This window comes from Manacus candei, unplaced genomic scaffold (genome assembly GCF_025592945.1).
Source record: "Manacus candei isolate 608988 ecotype Guabito, Panama unplaced genomic scaffold, ASM2559294v1 h1tg000035l, whole genome shotgun sequence".
Lineage (NCBI taxonomy): Eukaryota > Metazoa > Chordata > Aves > Passeriformes > Pipridae > Manacus > Manacus candei.
This window is the reverse complement of record NW_026138083.1, coordinates 9,505,611-9,528,307: the sequence shown is the minus strand read 5'-3', so window position 1 is coordinate 9,528,307 and position 22,697 is coordinate 9,505,611. Positions and strand designations below refer to the sequence as shown.

At 37.7% G+C, this 22,697-nt stretch overlaps 1 protein-coding gene across 6 annotated transcripts in view; it reads right to left on the bottom strand.

The window, feature by feature from the left end:
• The window catches only part of MAP4K3 (mitogen-activated protein kinase kinase kinase kinase 3), a 74,861-nt gene that overhangs the window by 16,419 nt on the left and 35,745 nt on the right, over positions 1-22,697 (bottom strand). For 3 of the 6 annotated variants that reach the window (XM_051792993.1, XM_051792990.1, XM_051792995.1), the window contains 11 exons: positions 14,388-14,446; positions 13,168-13,206; positions 12,814-12,867; positions 9,201-9,243; positions 8,826-8,988; positions 7,727-7,830; positions 5,901-5,942; positions 5,059-5,143; positions 3,961-4,040; positions 1,334-1,394; positions 1,131-1,248 (listed from right to left, as the gene is read on the bottom strand). In XM_051792993.1, the coding sequence (XP_051648953.1) occupies positions 1,131-1,248; positions 1,334-1,394; positions 3,961-4,040; positions 5,059-5,143; positions 5,901-5,942; positions 7,727-7,830; positions 8,826-8,988; positions 9,201-9,243; positions 12,814-12,867; positions 13,168-13,206; positions 14,388-14,446 (848 nt within the window). The remainder of the gene's footprint in view (positions 1-1,130; positions 1,249-1,333; positions 1,395-3,960; positions 4,041-5,058; positions 5,144-5,900; positions 5,943-7,726; positions 7,831-8,825; positions 8,989-9,200; positions 9,244-12,813; positions 12,868-13,167; positions 13,207-14,387; positions 14,447-22,697) is intronic. The other 3 variants (XM_051792992.1, XM_051792994.1, XM_051792991.1) reach the window with 2 other exon arrangements.

Below are 22,697 nucleotides of genomic sequence, written 5' to 3'. Positions count from 1 at the left end.
TTAGAAAATACAGTGTCTCACTATGCACTTCAAGAACCAAAGATTTTTCTGCAAACTAGATTAGTGCTACTACCTCCTCCTCTTGAGATTTGAATGGACTACCAAGGCTTGCTTGGCAGTGTCCTGGTTCTGGTCAGGACAGGTTCTATTTTGGCAGTAGCCAGGAGGGGCATGGTTAGGACACAGAGGTTATTCTATACCACCTCAGGTCATTGCTGGGGACAGAGGAAAGGGAGTCTCTTCCAGGGAAAAAAGGATCCCTTCTGGGTATTGTTTCTGTGTTGCTCTTTCTTGTACCCTCTGTCATTAGTATTGTTGCTGTTACTGTTCCTTCTTATCTCATAGCTGTTTCCAGTAAATTGTTCTTGTCTCAACCCATGATCTTTACCTTCTGTGCCTCCAATTCTCCTCTCCATCCCACTGCAGGGGAGGGGGAGGGAAAATGGTGGAGGGAGCACTAAATTGGAGAATACCACTCCTAAACTTACAGGCAGTCAGCACTGTACCCAGTTTCTGGAATTTTGTATGCACTTGTTAGTAAATAAAGTTGGAGGGGAGGGACTGCATGCACAACATACTGTAGGTACCTAGAGGCAAAAGTATCTTCTACACTAGCCTTTGAAAAACAACCAGCCAATGATGAATGTAAATGTGTGCTCCAGTTCTACTCTTCCCAGCTTTCAAAATATCCTGTGAGCCCATTCCCTCTGCATTAACACATCCTCACACTATTTTTAATAGAACTGAAAGATATTGCCTAGAGTACCTAATGTAAGATCATTTCTACATGCCTGAAATATCACAGGTACAATACTGACCACATGTTTTGTTTAGCACCAAGAACAAGCAGGATTTACCATAGTAGACCTGAAAAGAGCTACGCTCTGAGCTATGCCCAGAAACAAGAGGCTACGTGACAAGAAGGTAAGATGTACCAAAAGCCACTTCTCTAATAAGAGTATATTCACATCTTGTTTTGTGTAAATGTAGGGGTTAACCCTCTGATTAATGCACACATGAGTGCAACTTGTAAACAGAGCTCCACATTATTTGGTATTCCCAGAGTTTCACAAGCATATCCTGAACTCTCACAATTAAGATATCTGATATATCCGATGAGAGGTACTTACCTGGGAAGTATTCGGTCAGGAAGTTTATGTGCTGGAATAGCAACAGGTAACTTTTGCATTTGCCTTGCATAATCAAAGAGTCCTGGTAGATTATGGGAATAAAGCTGAGAAGCTTTACCTGGAAATTAGAAAACCAACCACACTTCAAATACAAAACCAAATGTTTACCAGCACTACCATTCAAAGATAGCCCAGTAACTTACCAGATATTGATAACAAACAATTGTTCATGACATATAACCACGTACACCTTCGAGGAAATAGCTGATAAATGGAAGGAAAAACAAAGAAGTAATATTCAATTTGATATACACAAGATATTAATCAATTAGTATCTGCATAGATGACAGGACAAAACTAATACTGACTTGCTTTTTGCAGCAGAAATTAGCTTAAGCCAAGTAACGTTTACCTGGATTCCAGAGTTAATTCAGAGTAAATCTTAGGCACACATGCGATATTAACATATGCATTAACATTTAGACAATTAGCACATTTTATACTCATGTCTTCAAGTACACTATAGTTATTCCACAAGATGTCAATATAAAGATCAATCAATCCTTTTTCAAAAACTTTAAAAACCACCACATTTTCTCCTTCAAAGAAGAAAAGCTTAACAACATAAACTTCAGTAAGTAAAGCATGGTCAACAAACCACAGCCATTCTAAAGCCTGTGGTAGTCCAAATCTCTTGACACAATTAAAACTGGCACTTTGAAGGGACTCTCCACCTGCATGATTACACATTTCACTTCAGAGATCAACAGATGCAACAGGTGGTCAAGGCAGAACTGTTACTTGTCAAATCCCGCAATTACTAAAAAGATGAGGATGAAAGCAACAAGACATCCCTTAAAAGAACCCAAACAAAACCAAACCACAGCTACTTTTTTTTCCTCTCTCACCTAACTACCTAACTTCTGGAACTTACTGGCACAAGATGTCATGGAGGTGGAAAGTATCAACAGCCTAAACAAGGGATTAGAACATACTTATATTCAGCAGGTCCAAAAATGGACACAAAAAGCAAATAGGCAGGGATCCTCCAACATCTCTGATTCAATGACTGTAGCAGAGTCTGAGGAGAACAGACAGCAGTGACCAAACTCATGGGCATTTCCAACACTGCCACTTCAGGAAACAGACTATTGGGCTAGACAGATCACTCAGGAGGACAATTCTTTTGCTCTTAAAAAACCACCCAAAACACTGAAGAAAACAAGAAACCAACTCCCCCTAAAAAAAGATTCAAAGATTAACCTTGAAGGTATTCTAACTCCTGGAAACACATATTACTTCTGCTTTGTCCACTGGTGAAGTGGAACGTAGTGAAAAATAAGGAAGGATACTACTTTGACTTTTATACTGAGTTGTATCAGACTCAGAGTAAATGACGACATAAAACACAAAACTTGAAAATGCTATTATTAAGGCCCTATTGACTGTTGTCATAAATAATGATGTGATAAATGATTAGCACAGAGGGTGCACTTCTATTCCAGAAGTCTTCTAATAATCTAAACACATTCTAAGAAACACCTAACGGTAATAATCTACCAGCCTTCTTGTATCAAAATCGAAAATGCAAGTTTGATTGACCTTCTGTAGGTGCACAGCATATTGTGATTTAGTAGGTTTGGATCTGAGGATTAAAGAACAGCAGTTCTTCAATTTAGCAGGTTAACTGACTGTTCACTCCCTTCCTCTTGTTCCACAGTGGCTGTTTTAGCAAGCATCTGTTCTTGTCTCTAAGTGCTCATTAAAACACTTCCCTGAAAGCTCACTAGAGCACACACTACATGATTTTCATTACACCTGTTCTCCTTCCTTGCTAGTTAAAAACCAAACCAAAACCAAATCCCAAGGAACAAAGACAAAAGTCAAACAAATCTTTCCTTGGTCTACCAAGCCTACAAGTATTATTGCATTAGTGATATTTCTCAGGGTGGGTTTTACAACTGTAGTGCAGCAGCAGAGATGCTCCTGAGCTAAGTTTAAACTAGGTAACTTAAGCACCAGTATGAATATGGGTTACATGGAGCTCAGTTCAAGCTAGCTAGGCCTCCCTCTCAACAAACAGACATATCTACAACATCTGGACCCTGGAAGATGAACAAACACCAGTGCCTCCAGCTTACAGTGTGAAGGCTGTCCTTGCAAAATCCTCCATCTTGATAGCAGATGCATAGCTCCCTAAGTTAGGGAGAAGGCAGGAAAGAAAACAAGTCTCTTAGAGAGTAACAAAAGAGCTGGAGAAGACACCATACAGAAAAGCCTGCAACTGGCATTTTCCCCCTCCCCAGTATCCCCTCAAAAAAATTACTTTTTATAAGACTCTGCAGAGACAGAGCTTTAGGTGGAATTCAGTAAGCTGAGTCTCACCAGAAAGCAGAAAAGCTGTTTTTAAGACCAAAAGAATGGAATCTAGTGTATAAAGGATCTCTTTGCTTCCCTGTAGTTGAAACACGTTTGCTGCAAAAATTCTATATTGTACCAAAGCTTTAAGGAAAACAGAAACTTTCAACCAAAATATATCAGGGAAATTCCTTACTATTTGCCTAATCATTTAACTGCAGACCAATGCACTATGATGAAGTTCAAAACACTGACAGGTGAAGATCTCCTACTTGAACATGGTTCAGCCTACAAAGCACTCAAACATAACTGAAAAGTATCCTCAATAGCAAACATTTAAGATAATTCTCAGTGTAGCTAGTGCCTAGATAAATGTAGTAAAAACTACTTTTACAAGGATTATACAACATTAATCTGAGTGGTTTAAAAGGGGGATGTATTTTTTTTCAAAAATATCAAACCAGAAATATACCTGCTCCATTGATGTTTCATGAAGTTCATTGAGGTTCAGCGTGTAAATACCTTCTTCTGCACCAAATATCAAGTACTGATCTGCAAACACAAACAAAAAAAGCTAGAAATCCTGATTTCAGGGAGGTGTATGTGCGGCTCTTTACCAAAATAAGACTTAAAACAATTACACACATTGAAACAAACCAAACTATAATAGTTATGGTATTAGAAAACATGGAAAGTTAATCCTGCTAAGGAAGCTTCAATTTCTGGATGGGACATTAGGGAAGATCAGTCTTTTTTCTTTATGACTAACAACTGAAATTAAAAAAAGCTATTCAATCACAAGCAAGAACTCATGCGGACAATTTCCACATATCCTACTTAGACATTTCCATATATTATGTGAAATATTCATTGTCTTCTTTTGGAGTACTTCTACAGCAGTAGCGACTGGAGCATTTTCTCAGTACTTTGTGGGTGCCTCACTTGAACATAATCCAAACCCTGGATTGCTTTAGGCATGCAAACAAGACATCTCATACTGAGATGATGTCAACTGCAAAAGACTGACTTCCATAATTTCAATTTCTAAAAAAACCTAAGTGTTTTCTTGCTGACTAGCTCAGTAGCATGTCTGTGGAGCTTATAAGCAAAAGGTGTAATTGCAGACAAAGCAAGTACAATGTTATCAAGTATCTCTTTCATCAGGCAAGATAATAAAGCACTAGAATGTATGCAATAGTGGCAGAATCCTGTAGGACCAGAAAAATCTAGGGAAAAAACCACAAAAAAATGAACAATAAAGAAACAAATCTCAACTAGGACCTCTAAAAGCCAGATTTTTAAAAAATAAATTAGGATTGGCATCCTTTGGGCTAAAATGTTAAGAAGAGCCTTTAACTTTGATATTTAATTTATTCTTTTTAATCACAGTAAAGATCTGCACCAAATATATCTTCATTAAAAGAACACCATAACTTCAGACAGCATAATTAAAGAACAACTCCTGTTTATATGAATATATGTCTATTTTAAAAGGAATAGTCTTGCTCATCTAGGCACTCCTGAAATCCAAGGAGAGGACAAAAAGGGTAAAATATTCATCATATAGTACCTCTTGTATCTGGATTTATCCATGAAGTTGCACAATGAATTTTTAATGGACAGCCATTGAAAACCTTTGAAAAGCAAGCACCCATCTGTAGAAATGAAAACAATTAAATATTGAAAAATTAAAATGTTACATTTCCAGTAGGGTTATTTTTACTTCAAGTAGTAACAAAAAGTTAAGAGTTGCCATGTGGAAAATAACCTCATCCAGAAAACAAGTTGATGAAGTTAGTTTAAAATAGATGAACTCCCCGTTTGGTGCAGAGCACAACTACATAAATACACTGTCCAGCACACATGGAGGAGAGCGCTGAAGGCAGAAACAAATGGTCAAGAAATGGAAAGACTGACTCTTCTGATCACAGTGCTGGTTAAAAGCACAGTGACAAGTGTACACAGATGTTACAACAAAATTCTAGTTTGCTTTATTCCTCGAAGGTGCACGTGGGTATCTGCAACGCTTACTTCCAGCCCTAAGGCATCTATGAATCCTATCTTCAGAAGTTTTGAACCCTAGAGCTATATAGCTTAAACTTGGTGCTATTTGCAGTTCCTGGGAGAGATCAGCTCCTCAGATCACTAGGTACCTAAGTACTAGTGCGACATTAGTCATATAACTATCACTCCCTTTTTTAAAGAAGTAGGCAAACAAAAAACCTTCACCCCAATAGCACAAAACTAAGGGTGATTTCTAAAATATCATACAGTCATTTAGCATTTCTAAATGATATTGGATTTTATAATTAAAAAAAAATACTACAAACATTCAAAAAATGTACTCTGTCAGTTTAGTAAGAAAACACATCCTTCTTCTAACATGCATTGATATGACTCAGCAATACTCACGTGTACTTTAGGTGTGGGAGGAAGGCCATTACTAATTGGTTTCTAGAAAATAAAATTTAAAAGTATGTTTACACACACATGCACACTAAGCATGAACATGCATATTTTCTCCCCAAATGACAGCATAACAAAAATAGAAGTAAAAAATTTTTTCAGAATGCTGTCAAAAGTACTGGATAAATAATTAAGCATAATTACACTAAGAGAAAATAAAAAGCCAATACTTACATCTACATAAGAAACAGATACAAAAAACTCCCTGCAGATTTTTAAGACAATAGAGTTGTGTTGTATATTTCAACACTACACTAATGGAAGGCACTGGGCACCTACTGAGAAATTCCACTGTGCCCAATGCCATAGGTACTAGACCTGAAAACCTTGACTGAACTTTGGCTACAGTCCCATTTGTAAGCGAGGTGAGACTAAAGACCTCCCTTCCAACTGACAGTTCCATAATTCTGTATGAGTTTGCCGACCACGTGCCTCTAAAAACCACACACCACAAACTACCAGCATCATTTCCTTTCGTTAAAATCTTTACTATGATTCCCTAGTATCTCCTCAGTCAATGTTTGCATAACCTTATGCAGCATTCTCACATTATGACGGTGCCTGTAAGAATACCATATCCAGTACTATGGAGTTAAACAATATTACTCAGTTGTTCAATATTACAGCATTAAATTTTGCCAATCAGTACGATATGCATTTTCCTGCATCAGTATCAATTTCTCCTAGCAAAAACATGCTTCCCAAGAAATGTATTTTACAGGTAACATGGTAAACTTCAAACACACAATTTCAAATGATGAGTTCAAAGCTGTTCAGTTCCAAAGCTGTTCCAAAGTACTGCCAGTATTACTGGCATTTCCTTAAAACAAAACAAAGACCTAGACAATGTTTCTGGTCTACTTCCTCTTCATTTCTCACAAAAAAAGTGACATTTCCAGCCTCACCCTTAGAAGAAGCCCCCAAAGAGGACAGTTTCATGTTACATTTAATCTATTCTAACTACAGATGTCCCATTCTCTCATCTCACATTCCCACTTTTGCTTTTGCATCATGAAGTGACCACTCTGGAAGCCATTTTCTGACTTGATGGAAAACCTCACTGGAAAAAGGAGCAAAGTATGCAGGAAAGGGACCCCTTCCTCAGCTCACAGTTGGTTCAGGTTACCCATTGTGTAAGGCTGCATTCTCCCCATGAGCACAACTTCATATGAGTACACATAGTTCAAGTCTGATGCTAAACCCAAGTCACTAAACCCTGAAACCTGGAGCTGGAGAGGTCAGCAGGCAAACGGCTTGCCTATCTAGACTTCAATCTACATTTTCATCATCTTTTTCCCCCTAAATACCAAAAAGCCTGTATGCCTACACCTAGGATAAGATGAGGACTCATTCAGGAACAACTCTAATTCAGCTCCATTCCCAGGGCCAGACAAATACCCCAGCAAGCTGTCAGGAGGCAGCATATTCCATTCCCCCATTTCCTTGTTAGCTTTAATAATCATTGCTCAGTACAGTGCATCACATCTCTCACACAGGGTCTTGCTCTCATTACATTTCTGAGGTCTGCAAAGGAGCAAGTAAATCACATATATCCATGATAATGTTAGTTTCTACAGGAATTTAAATACCAACTCAAACTTCAGCTTAAGACTGTATCACAACTAGACAATCTAAGAAACTGTGCTTTGATTCCAAGTAAACAAGATGCCATCCAGCATAATTTTAATACTAAAGAGTATGGCTGCTCCTTTGCCTTGCACATGTAAAACAGTCAGTCAAGAAAACTTTAAAAGAACACCTTAAATACCTACCAGTATTTCCTTCTTTTCTTTCCTTAAAAAATTAGTGTCTCTAGCTTCATTTGGTGGAGATTCCTCTCTTTCACCATTTAATTGTACAGAAGTGACTCCATTACCTAGAAAGATTAATTTTTAAAAATGTGTTCTTCTACCTTCACCTCAAAGAGTAATCTAGCCTAAAAACAATTTTAAAAGGCCAACATTTCCATTTAAGTCAGAACATGTACTATATACAATACAGTACACAATACCCTAATTTATTTCAGAAGCATGCATGTTTTTCCATGTGCACATATAACCATCTATTCAACCACATTCAACCTCAGTCCATGACTTTTGGTAATTAATATAACAACTCCAATGGGGCATAGAAAGGGATGCAGTCATAGCTATGAGGAAAAATGTATTGAACATACTCTAAGAAAAACTTGCCAAGAGCTAACACTTCAGTTACTGATTCCTTACAAACAGCCCTGAAGCATTTCTTAGCACTAGATGTTTAAGCATTAGAGTCAAATCTTTAACATACCAACTGCAGTACTGAGTATGAAGCAAGGAAAACCTGGCAAGGTACCAGTTAAGAGTCAGACATTAAGCTTGCTTAAGACAAGCCAGTCCAAGACAATTCTCAAAGCATCGGACGAACAAAAGCATAAAATGAACAGCCTGAGCAGACAGTAAACAAACACATTACCTCCTATACTACCCAATCCAGTTCATTACATACAAAAGCAAACTTTGAGGGCAGAATTCTGTTCTTGACATGTCAAATGACAACAGCTGACGCACTGAACCTGAAACCTACATACACAGTTTTTTTAACAATCCTGATACTCTACATTATAAGCCTGTTGCTTAGGAAAGCAATCGTGTCACCGATGGCATCAGCAGGAATCGTGTCAGTGACTTTGTAGAAGGTATGTTTGACCCTCTTAAGAGGTAAAGCATGCTTTCTTCATGCATTTTGGCTTTCATGCACTTTCTGTTACTTGCCCACCATCGAAAAATTACCTCAGTATGTTTTAATGTGTGCACAGGGTGAGAATGCAGAAACAAAATCACGTTAGATTATTTAAGAAATACTTGTATACTTCTTGGAGTCACTCATTACCTAGAGGATTAGATTTCTGTGGAGGTAGTCGAGGAGGGGGTGGTCTGGGTGGAACGTGCGATGCAGATTTTGCTGGACTCTCTGATGTTGGGCATCTCTTGATTGTCCCTTGATTTTCGTTTTCAGAAGAATAAGTTTCTTGGGGGATAAAGATGGATTTAGGCTGAAAGAGACATATTAATAATAAAAACACAATGAAAAAGGATTCAAAGCATCCATGCTACTTCTCAATGAGTAAAAAATCCCATATTCAATATTTGGATCCTGAAACTTTCACAAGTAAAAAGCTATCAATATAGTAATCTATATATTTTGTATTTATTTGTTTATTTAAAGTGTCCTTTTCTTCTGGGCAATAAAATCCCCCTCACTTACCTTTGGTGGTAAAGGAGGTGGCACTTTAGGTTTCATAGTAGCACTATAAAGAGAAGAAACAAAACAGATTGCTACCTTCCTTGAACCTTGTCTTGCAGTCTGCAAGATGATACAGGGTTTTATAAATGCCATACAAATAAGCCCCATAACTTGTCAACAGTACCATTATATCCAAATAACTGCATCACAAATACTTCCCAACATTTTGTTATACCACAGATACTATATGAAAACAAGTGTCACACATCCCCCCTAGAGAGTACAGAGTGTCATGAACTGATTTGTTGAAGATGCACATACATGTGCAGAACAAAGCAGGGAGATACACAGCAGGCCTGATATTTACTCTTTTGAGACGAAAAAGATTTAGGGTATCAGTGAGCTTTTCTAAAGGGCCACCTGTAGGTATGCATGGCAAAGGGGACTTACAAGAAAACTGATGAATACCACCCCTTGAAAAACTTACTACTGATGATTTAGACAGCCTGAAAGTAAAATTCATCTGCAGTGGACAGCTACCCTAGTGTCTGGGTTCTTTGTTTTTTCTACGAGTTTCTTTTTTCATAGAAGTCTTGGGAAAGACAACTTTTTAACGCAAGAACAATTCAACAGGTTGGTTCAACAGTACAAGATATCAGCAGAAAACAAGAAAGCTGAAGCATGAGGAGCACTCTTCCTCTCCCAATTCTGTAGCTTAAAAAATACGTTGCATTAAAAAAAAAAATCAACTAAATCCATAAACTTTGTATGTTTTTAAAAGCTCTTATACTGCCCTGTTTCCTAATATTTTTTGAACTGAAAATTATTTCCATTAAATAAATTAAGAATACAGCTGTGAAAACTTTACATTCTTGCACAATATTTTCCTTTTGGAAAAATATTCAAGTAGTAAGATATCTGTTTGTATGTTTACAGGTCAACAACTTGTCTGCTTTGTTTCATTCTTTTCAGGAGTTTCTGTCCTGGCATCTTATCCGTTGCTTATATTTCAGAGAAGGTTGGAAGGGGACTTCTGACTTCAGCTGCTATGGTGGCAGAATTTATCTCCACCATGGGACCAAGTTTAAGTCCTCAGTCATGTGTGTCCAAGCTCCACTTATATTTTCTTTCATATTCTTCCTGCATTTCAGACAGCCATTACAATGTTACTGGGCAGCCAAGCAAACAGAAAAGCCAACAATTTGGCATAAATGTGACAGATGTTTGCACAAAGGACCATGTGTCCTTGTTTCAACAACAGGGTTTAGGTGCAGTTTGTCACTGCTGATTACGCAGGGCAGTGCTCCAATAATTTCTGCTTTCCCAGTTTCCATAACCAGGAAATTCAAGCATCAGCAGCCTTGCTGCGCATGAGAGAAAAAGAAATATCAAAACAAACAAAACTATTAAATGAGAGATAACTTTATATTGTTCTGTGAAGCATGTGGATTCTCTGTTGCTGCAAATCACCCGGTTTCATGCAGTGGAATCTGTCTGGACTGGAAGGTGTACAATGACTTCATTGTTTTTGTTCTGGATGTGAAGGGAGAAGTGACCGATGTCACATGTGCTCTTCAAGAGAAAGTCCATCTCACAGAATACAAATCAAACAAAAGCCTTGAATCTTCAGTGGGTTCCAGAGAAAGATAGCTGTGATCAAGCTGATGAACCAACAATTGCAGCAGAGCTTTCGGCTCAAGCAGATACCAAGAGAAAGGCACAGATGCAGAATCTGTCTGATCCAAGGTTGAGGCATTCAAGCTTTTACTCCTGTGCTTACACATTGTCAGGCCCTCTCTGTAGGGCAAGAGTACCCGGGAAGAAATATGTGAAGAAACAAAAAGCACCAGGACTATTTTGGAAGACTACTGGTGACTACCCTTAGGGTCAGATGATTTGGAACCTCTCCAGAAGCGATCAGGTTCTTTCTTGCTTAACGTAAAAAACATAAATCCACAGAAACATGACAGAGACATAAGCACCTAAAGTCAATGCTGTTTGAAAGTTCTGATGGAGCTCATGTAAGAAACAAGAGTTTTGAAGCACTGGACAAGGAAATCAGTGCTAGCACTTCAAGACAGCAGCGATCAAGAAGTTCCAAGCCCTGGAACATTGCTGAGGTTGATGATGCTGACTGCATATCAAGCAAGAAGTCAGGAGGAAAAAAGAAACGCTAAACAAAAATGAACAGATACAAAGCTGTGCACAAAAAACCATCCAGAGATTAGTATGGATGGAGTAACCAAGCTGAGCTGGCTCACAGCAGCACAGCTATCCAGAGCATCTTCACTGGAAGCCATCAGAATGAAGCTGGCAGGATGGAGCTACAGGGGACTGTTACAGCCTGCACTGGAGGAAGCCTGAGTTGCCATTAGCCAGGTCTATCCAGCTATGAGCAAAGCAGGTTCTCAGCTTCACCCAAGTGCTGGGGAGCAAATCATGAGCAGCATCATCAACTTCTTCCTCTCAAAGACAAGACACAAGAGCTTCATATTATTAATGAACTATGTAATCAACTATGTCTTTAAACAACTGCTTAATGATGAAATCTGAAGAATTTCGTCAGGAACTAGCACAAGAATAAAGCCTACTGAAAACCAGCTAATTTTTTTTTTCTATAAATATTACTTGTGTCAAACAACAAATATACTTGTGTTTTGAAAAAATGATTATTAAACAATGCAAAGTTAATGTACTCATCACCAGATATCAGACACTATCAGTACCTTTACCCATCTTGAAGGGGGCTGTCCCACATGCTCAGTATGTGATAAAAACCACTGCTTTTGTTATAAAAGAACAGCAGTAAAATAACTCAAGGCAAAAAAAAAGAGAGTGTATAATCTGTCTCTTACAGAGACAGATGCCCACAATAGATAACACATGTTTTAAAGGTTTCTGGTATGAAGCAACAGCTTTCAAAATTATCCATTAACAGAAAGCAAACAAAAATGCTGTCTCAATGTCACCTTTATTTTTGGTCTTTAGATCAAATTTATTTAGGAATGTAAATCTACACACACTGGTTGTGCTTTTTAAATTGTTTCAGCTCTCATCTATAAATCAAATAGAGCCCGAGAATACTTATACCAATGGAATTTAATATGAGCATAATTAATTTAACATATGCCTTTGCAGTTCCATAACCTTGCTCTCTCTGTGGTAAGGGAGTCAGTTCTATTCCAAAAATCTAGCACCCATACAAGCATCCTCCTAGCTGGGAACATGGACAGAACAAACTCAAACTAGAGAAGACTTATGTATACATTTTACATACTTTTCATGAGCCTTACACAGTTATTGGTTCTAAACAAGGCACCAGGACTTGGGTAGAATTACTGGCTCAACGTAATGACACCAAGATTTTGTTCAATAATAGAAGGTAAAAGGACAACTGTATCAAGCAAGGAACAAGACTCCCCACTCCCCCAATTTACAGTAAGTTTATTAGCAGAATAAGAAAACTTCTGGTGATGTAATCTAGGAACAACATTAAATGCCTATCTGTAAAAATGCTATAGAGTAAAGAATCCTGAGTTATTATAAAACATGATTAAACTTATTTTTTTTCAAATGCTCATCTATTCAAGGATCTAATTCTATTTGTCTATTTATTTTTACAAGAAGGACTTACTGTTTAGAATCATCATCTGCATCATCATCATCTTCTAAATGTGCCACATGTCCCCTAAGAAAATGAATAAAGTATTACAGTTGCGTGAGTTGTATTAAAATTACCTTGACTGCTGTGAGAATTTCTGAGCTCAAAGGCTACTACCTCTTTTACAGAATTTTACTGTCTTTTTTTAATTATTATTATTCTTTAGAGCACAGTTGCAACCCAGACAGCTAAGCCTCTCTCATAACCTCTCAGCAAGTATAGGGACAAACAAGAATTACTTGTGACGGACAGAAAAAAAAAAAAATCAATGCACAAATTACTTTTGAAACACACAAGAGAAGAAAACAAAAAAAAGAATAGAATTACCGCTGATGCAGTTCTTCTTCAACTGATTTTAAGAGACTCCTTCAGCATTAAATAAGAATAAGAACATAGTTTAATTGTGGTACACAAATGCAATTATCAGAAGCCAGAACAAAAGCTCTTATGATTCTATCAATAAATAATCCAAAGTAGCATGTTATTTCAGCTGGCTTTCAGAATGTACATCAAGCATCCATATACAAATGAACATAGCTACAATTTTTCTTTCATTTATTTCTACACAACGTGCTTTCACATGTGTCTATTAATGTATTGCTACTAAGTGCAGCGGTCTTTTTTCCTTGTACTGTAAACCACTTTACTTGTTCTGTAAAACTTAGCTTGATCCAATTGAAAACAAATCCACACTCTCCAAGAAAATTGTAATCTTAAAAAAAAAAAATAAAAATCAGACTCCCGAGGATTAAACTACTATTGGAATAAACTCATTCTTCCCTGGTTAATTTTTGTAACATTCTGAACTTCATTTTTGTGCTTTTGAAAAAACAGACAGGCAAGAATCACAGGCAAAACACAGGAATAAGAAACAACAGGATTTTGGAAGATATCAGTGTTCATAGTTTTCCCAATTAAAGACTGTGTAAAAATATCATGTTCTACACTTAGATTTTCAACATGATTTAATTTGAAAATCAAAGCTAGGCATCTTAATTCTGACATGCATAAATGTAATTAAGAAATTGGGTGGAAAGGAAAAATTACACTGAAAATTATTTCATATGATTAATATATCACAATTATTAAATGTACGAACATAAAGTTGAAGGGCTTGCTAAGAAAGGTAAGTTTTATTTTTTAAAGCATTTATAACTGCATGTTCCCAAGTGCCCCACAAGATGAAGAAGGGCATAAAGCAATATCAAAGAAGAGCACTGGTAGCTCCCAGGTGGGGTAAAATTGTGGTCTGTGGGACCTATCATGCAGAACATTTTGTAAACAAGCAGACCAAGATAACAGCTCTTAAAAGGAATCTTACACCACCATAGAGACAACACAGCCTCAAATACTGAAAAATGCTGCAAATCTATAGCATTGGAGTTACTACTATTGTAGAAATAATAGTGATTTTGGAATTGTAATTGATAGAAACAAGCTTGACTTATTTTACTACATTTCAGCTAATGTGTTAAACACACATTTGCGATTTTTATATTAAAATAGTCCTGAATTATTAAAGACAGAAAATGCTGCTGCTTACTCACTTATTTGCACCCAAGAAGTAGCCACACTGAGGACCATGACCATATTCTAGCTGTAGATCCTAAAAATGTAAGAGAATGAATCTTTAAGATGAACAGGTGAGCATCAAACACACACTCTGAGTCATGCTGCTGTTATCCCCTCTGCCACACCTGAGGTACCAAACAAGCTTATTTCTCTGGCTTTCCTGACCCCTATCACCACTCTCAGGCCCACTGCACTCAAAAATCTCCTCTCTGCCAGTTCGCTGCACCTCTAACTCCTTTTAAAACTCTGAACTTAGCCTCCTTGCACACACAGGTCCTTTGCTCAAATAAAGTCAGCTGCAGAAAAGGAAATAAAATAACAACAAAAATAATACAAAAATTGAAAAAAAAAAAAAAAGGCAGCACTAAGGACTTTGCGATCTACCAGACCCTGTAGAGAACCCTGCTACCCCTCACTGGCACGTTGTAGTAGTCGTTTCAGATGGGGAGTAGTTCTGGCAGGGAGCCTAAAATCCCTTCAGCACACTGGGACATTAAAAAAATAAGCAGAGAGGACAATAAATGCTCGTATAGCTCTGGTTATAACCATATGTGTACGCTTTTAGAACACCTTTTGTACTGAAAAGAAAAATACAGTACTAATGAAGTCAAACGCTCCAGCAATCATGGAGTATAAGATACAAAAAAAAAGATGTGGCAATAGGCTTCCAACACTGTTATTAAATAAACACTATAATGCCATACAAATTTAATTCCTTAATGGAATACAGGGACCCCGCTGAAACACGATCAAACCTGCACCTGCCAGGAGGATACTGCTATAATTACAGGGTATTTTTCTCTTCAAATGGATCACAATAGGAAAAATCTGAGCATAAATTTCCTCCCAAGATACTGAGTGTATTCACCAGGAGAAACAAATTACCGATCACCTAAATTAGTGATAAATAGAGCTACGCTGTTCCTTCCCAGAAAACACTGTAAAGACCTCCCAACATCATCTGTTGAACCGCAACTCATATCAAAATATTGCATCCCTCATCAAGATGCCCAGATACTCAAGCTTTAAGAGCAATAAATTCAGATTAGATGGGGCTGATCTCTCAAAAGAGCATTTTTAAAAATCAGAGGAAAAGTCTCACATAAGATTTTCCAGTGTTCTAAGCTGATGAAGTAGAAACCACCACAGTCCTCAGTTCCAGGCTGAACGGCAAGCACTTTAATACAAAGCTATGGACATCGTTTTCTGCTTGGCAAGGAGTTTCAGGTTGTTTACTGTGCTCTCTATTCTGCTCTGCAAAGCTAAGTAGTAGTTTCCGCATGGGTGTGCCTACCACAGCTGTCAGTAGCATTTGATTGCTGCAGTAACCTTATGTATTTTCCCAAAACAAGTGAGATATTGTGAGAAAAACACTATGTAATTGATGATTACTTGATGTAAAAGAATGTATAGATCAGAAGGTTGAATAAAAATTGCAAAGACAAGCCTGATGGTGGCATTTCCTGAACCATGGAGAGACTGACTTTTCAATCTCTATATCAATTTTATTACACTTCTTTGTTCTAGAATTAAGTGATCCCCCAAACCCACCAAACTCTATCCACTTCTATGGATCTGACTCAGAAGGGCCACCCAACTTTCTCTCTAGACATCTGTTAGGGAATGTAGGACCTCAGACCTCACAAGTGGCCATGCCAATGGGGAGGAAGGTGTCAGGCCTCAGTCATGGCTATCTTTGATCCCTTCTGCTATCCGTACCTTCTTTCTCCACAGTTTGATCATCCTCCTATGCCTCGATTTTGATTCCTCCTGCTCCTTGCTCCAAACAAGTTCAGCAAGTCTCCTTTCCTCAAGAAAGGCCACCCTAGGCCCTCCACAGTTTCAGTCTCTTCATCACACCCAGCATCTGTCTCATTATACCCACGTAATTCCCTTTTGCTGCTCTTCACCACCAGCTGATGGACTACAATCCACCACAAAGAAACAAATTTAACTTTCTTTACTTTGAGTATTTATAATATTCCTTTGCAATCTCAAAACCTTCCCTCTGTAAGCACAGGTATTTTGAGGATTCGGGCTCTAGAGCAGAAAATAACAAGACTGGAAACATAAGATGTCACCAGACTCACAAGCAAGTAGGTTAAACAGGTTGTGTGAGCCTATGTGAGAGGATGCCAGAACAAAGACTGGGAAGCTGTTGAGAAAAATAACGCCAGATCAGTATAATGAAATCTGAGATTTTCGCTTTGAAGAGACAAGCCTTCAATGTTGCAAAATCACATTATTCAAAAGTAAGAAACAAAGATGTTACGCTGGACAAAGCCAAAATGTCTGTCCACTTTAATTTACACACTGTGCAATGTATGGCTATGAATACACTGTACAGCAATGACAGGAAAATTAATAGAAGAAAATAAACAAACCCACCTAAAACATAAGGAGCCTTCCTTTGCCACCAGACTTCTTAAGCATAACTGGAATTTTCTTTATCAAAAATGACATCTGCCAGAATTACTTATGTTTAAATGCTTTTAAAGGGCAAAAGCTTTGTTTTAATTCAGTTTACTGTTGTGTAAGATTTATGATTTTAATTGGATATGTAGAATTTTCCAAAGCCCTTTAAACATTGCTGGCTTTCACTCCAACTGTGGGGTGAAGTACACCACTGCTAGGGAAATTCCTTCTTTTGCATTCTTGATAGATAAATACCGAGAGCTAGAAAGCTTTTAAAAAGTTAAATATATTTTTCTTCTACCTTGTATTTCAAATATATCCCTAAGTTACAATTTTATAAACTTTCTAGCGGCATATTTGATATGAAAACATTGATAAATGCTGCATGTATCCTGCAAAGCCTGCAGTGAGCTGTTACACTTAATCACCCAATATAACTGGAGTTTTTTAAAGCCACACATGAAGATATGAAATCTTATCAGTTGTGGATTCCCACTGGGAAGAACAGATTAGCATTAATTCCTAAATGATGCAAAGTTACCCAACAACTTTATCAATCTACATTAATATTTTCATTTAACATACATACAATGCTGATTAGTTAATTAAAATTCTTTTCAGATCAGACAATATTGACAGAATAAATCCGGGTGACTAAACAGATATATTCCAATAGGATCTTGAGATATACAGCTGGCAGGAATGAGAAGAGGTCAATAATCTGGGTACTAAATTAAAGATGCAACTCTAGATTATTCTGCAATCAGTCTCAGGTTACCAGCAACTCATTCCCAAAACAACTCAGATCACAGAATATTCTGAGTTGGAAGGCACCCACAGGGATCACTGAGTCCAACTCTTAAGTGAATGGCCCCTATGGGGATCAAACCCAAAGCCTTTGTGTTGTTAGCACCATACTCTAACCAGCTGAGCTAATCTCAGGGTCTCATCTGTGTACAAGTGTGCTATTTGCTGACAGTAATTGCTTTGGAAAAAAAGGTAATACAGGGAATAATTACCAGTTCTTCTCAACAGCTTAAGTAACACTAAAGGAAGCTGTCATGAAGAAAGACAAATCAGATAAATTACATGTGCAAAGTAATCAATGACTAAAAAGAGTATACAGATTTCCTCAGAGCAAAGATAAAGCAAAGGGCGTTCTATGAAACAAATTCCCCAGGAGTGCTCAAATCTGCAAAACCTTCTGCAGCTTAAATTTAAAAAACCTGTTTTATTTTCTGCAGAATTTCACAGTAAGTTAATTGTTACTGCACCTTTAACAGTTATGTTCCCACTTTGTTCTGTAGAGCTGAGCTGTACTGGGAATCTATTTTTAGGTGTTCAGCCCTTCAACAACAAAACTGAATGTATACAGCAACCCAGCAATTCACAGTTACTTCCTACATTTGCTATTCTTGAAATCTAGTGAGAAACAAGACCATTTGAAGTGACAAAATTAAGACACTAAATCTACAAAATGCTAGGGAAGTAACTCTGAATTTCAAAGAATACAAATCACCTTCGTACTACTAACATGTCAAATGAGAAGGCACATACATTCTCAGTAAAATGATTAAGCAATTCCTATCACATTGCTCCATCAAAGAGGAAGTTAATTTTTAAAAGAGCCTAGCATTACCTAATGCATATGCTATATTTTTAATGCCTTTATTTCAATAAAAAGTGCATTCTTGAATTTCTTTGGATATCTTAACACATCAAAACCAGCAAGTTGTATGTATATTTTTTAAACGCACTAAATATAATTCTTTCCTGGTTACTGACTGAGGTTTTACTGTGCATTACTGCTACACAACCACTATTCCCCTCTTCCCTTATATTTCAGTTCTCTATGCATTGTGCCTATGAATGTCCCCTTGGCACAAACAACACTATAAAACTTAGCATCTCATTTTCTCAATTACTTTTGCCAAGGTAGAAAGTACCCAAAACATACGGGGACGGAAAAGAAAGAGCAAAAACCACTGGTACTTTTCTCCCCATTTCCACTTATTTTCTTCTGATCCTAAGGACCATGTGCCATTTCATTACCTAAAGCCAAACAAAATACGAAGAGACTCTCCGAAATTCCACACTGATAGCTGCAATATGTTTTTACAGCTACCTTAGCTACCTAGGATAGGAGTCTTCATGGCTTGTAAGTAAACAAAAAGCAAATCTATGCATGTGTAAGGAGAAAAATTACTTAAATTGAAGAAAAATGCTCCTGGGCAAAGTTCTCTATTGCCTATGTCAATCTCTTTAATTCAGTCTTTTCCTACCAGTATTTTACTTCTTCTGCCACAAATAATTAAAAAACAGAGAATACCTATGTTGAAACACTGCATTCCTAAAAGTGTTACCAAAAACTATCATGAATTATTAAACCTGGAGTATACTTAAAAGCCAAAAGAAAACAAAAACCAACCACAACCTAGTTCTTTAAATAGGACCAAACGTATTAATGCATCCAGTAAGTACAACAATGCAGACTGCACGGGAGCTGCAAACCTCTCACTGAATTCATTCCTAAACAAGTCCAGAATGAATGTTAAGTTTGTAACAACTGAAAACAACTGCAGGTTGGAACCTGAGATGTCAAATCCAAGTTTTGTTCAACTCTCTGTCACTTTCTAAAACAGTGGAATTCAGCTGTGTGTTTTGGTAGTAGAATTTTCACTGTGTGTTGTATAGTCCAGGTTAAATTAAACATTTAATTTTTCCTATAATAGAAAGAAAAAAATAAGTCACTGTTACAAATCAGTAATGATTTGTTACAAATCAGTAATGATGATGCAGACTAGGGCCAGGTGCTGAGGTAGTTGGCCAATGGTATTATGAAACCACTCTCCAAAATAAACAAGAGTGGGCTGCTCATTAGAAGAACTTCAACAAGCCGGAGGAGTACACAACAAAACATCCTGGGGTTTAATACAGACAACTGAGAAGTCCTGGAACTAGGACAGATCCACCACAGATACAAGAAGAGGCTGAGGACAAGCTGGTTAGGGGCAGGAAGGGCAACTCTGGACTGAAAAGCGTTTGGTAGTCCCAGCAGCCAAGGAGGGAACTACACATGAGCAGCACACATTTATGGTACGTGTGGCCAACCACAGCAAAGCCAGAGGGCCCAAAGTAATCTCTGAATCTAGTTTGGAAGCTGCCCCTATTTTAAGCAGGAGTAAGCTAGAGATCACCAGGGGTTCCCTCCCACCTCATCTTTTTTGGGGGATTCTCTGACAGTTTTTCTAATTTATCAAGATGTGCAGCTCAGTCTACTCATATGAACCAGAATTATTTTTCAGCTCACTACGAATGGGAAGAAAAAGGTTTTGCCACAGTATTTCACTGCAGACCAGGATAACCTAAATGAAAATATTTGCATTTGATCAATGTGACCTTCTCTTTTGTTTCTCAGAATTGGGGCTTTTGGGACCAGAGGCCAAATTCTCATACAGATTCCCCTTGACAGACTCCAACAATGGTAAGTACAGCATGTCACCTCCAAGAAGCAGAGGCAATTACACATACAGCAACAGATCTGCAGAAGCTGGGTTTAACAGCCCTTACTCCCAGCTTCTCTCTACCCCATGCACCTCTCTCCAGCATACTGACACAGCCGTTTGCAAGGCCACACAGGGAATCCAACGGGCAACTGATCTAGTGGAAAAAAATAAATGGAAAGAAGTTGCACATTTTTGCTCAGGATGGCATATACTTGGACAACTTCTGAAAATCTGCTTAATTATAGCAAAAATGTTTCAAATCACAGAAATCCGGTCCTACAGTGTCAACTCATGTAGATTCCTGAGACTGCCACTGTGGTGGCTGCTGCAGTACAAGATGAACAGCCATACATTTAGTTAGCCATTGGATTTCTGGTACTTTTCCCAGGATCAATAGCATAAAAAACTTAAAAAATGTCCTAGAATAAAGGAGTATATATTTTTAGAGATGACTGAATTTAAACCATTTCCTGAGTTCACTGCAAATGCAATGCTCAGCTCTCCTACTTATTTAAGCCTGTATCCAAACAATTGCTTTTAAAATACACAGAAAACAGTGAGAAGGTCTACCTTATGTAAAGTCTAATATGCACATAAGACAAAGATGACAAAACAGGAACATGAAGAACTCTAAATGACAGGAAGTAGCATGTGCAAGAAAATCTCAAATGATGGAAGGTACCCAAGTAAAGTCCTGAGAAACTTGTTGTCTAGTTGCAGAAAAATGAAAAAATATCTATCCTGAAAGACAGAAGAACCTTGCACCTAGAGCAAAACAGTCTGTTATATAGTTAGCTATGAATCAAAAGGGTATATTTGTAGAAAGTCAAAGAGAAGTACTATCTTGTCCTTTCTGTTTGCAATTTGCATTAAGGGATCCTGGGGTTTCGACATGGAATTTTCCCTGCAAACGAGACCTTTACTGAATTTCTCCATTCTTCTGGCAAGATCTCCGTTACTATTTCAGAACTGCACAGGGGAAAGAAGGGGGAGAAGAAAAGGAGGGGAATGATTTTTAAGGGTAACCACATCATAGGCATCAAACATTTAAAAGCCAATGGTATTATGAAACCACTCTCCAAAATAAACAAGAGTGGGCTGCTCATTAGAAGAACTTCAACAAGCCAGAGGAGTACACAACAAAACATCCTGGGGTTTAATACAGACAACATAAACTGCCACATGATCAGTCCGGCTGTGCAAAATGCTAGGTGATAGGTAAAAATACTGTCAGTCACTCCTCAAATTTGTTTTCCACCTCAACTGTATGTAGTCCAAAGTATGCCTTGATTTATGATAATTATATTTTTTTTTAGGATTTTAGAGACAGATAGCCCTGCAAAGGAGTTATTGTTCATAAGGTATTTTATAAAACCAGCATGGGAAAGAGCCCAAACAGTAGTAGGTGATATACTATGCTTATGAAAAAAGTATAATCTTTTCCTCTTGATGACATTTTAAAAATCCACATATCATTTCACAACAAACACATCTGAAAGCAAAACTGTCAGAACAGGAGTGGGGAGCTGGGGAAGGAGAGAGAAAGAAAGAGAATGTCTGATTAGTGTGTCCTGGTCCACAACAGAAGAATGAACCAACTGGCACTTACTTCTCTAAGGATTGGGTCTTACTGGAAGAATCTCACCAATAGGGGATGCATTTACCACCAACTCAGAATTCTCCTCTTTGATTCACAATGAACACAGGAGGTGCAAAGAAAGCAGTGAAACACAAAGTGCTGTCGAATTACTTTAAAAACCCTCTCACAACTGTGACAACAACAGTACTTTTTAAGTTCCATCATGGTCATAATTTTTGAAGAGTATTCTGAACAGTATGGGGTAAAAGGAGGATGAGAAACGACAGTCCAGTTAGGAGACATTCTCATTCGACTCAGACCCCCAGATACTAAGATAGCAAGATATGCAACAACCCAAAGTAACCTTAAACAGACAGATTTTAAAAAGTGTTAAACTGGAAAGAGAAAACCAGAAGCAAATCAAACTGAAAAACCAAAACCACACTTCCAAAACCAGAGGAACTGCACAGGATGGAGGTGTTGCCACCAGGTAGAGAAATCTAAGCTACTGATCTCAAAACAGTTTGTGAAACATTCTTAAAATGAAGCAACACAGAAGTTTCCTTCTAAGAAAGGGGAAGACAGTCTAAGCTTTCAGTAACAATGTTTTTGGCAGATTCAAGTTACACCAAGCCAACTGATGTCAAAACAAACAAAAAAAATGCAAGGACAAGAACACCGCATAAAAAAGACATTCCCAAACATCCCAGTTTTCCATTTTCCTCTCAGTGCACTTATATTAACATCTCACAAATCTCAGAAAGTTAGCAGAGTAATGCTCTTCA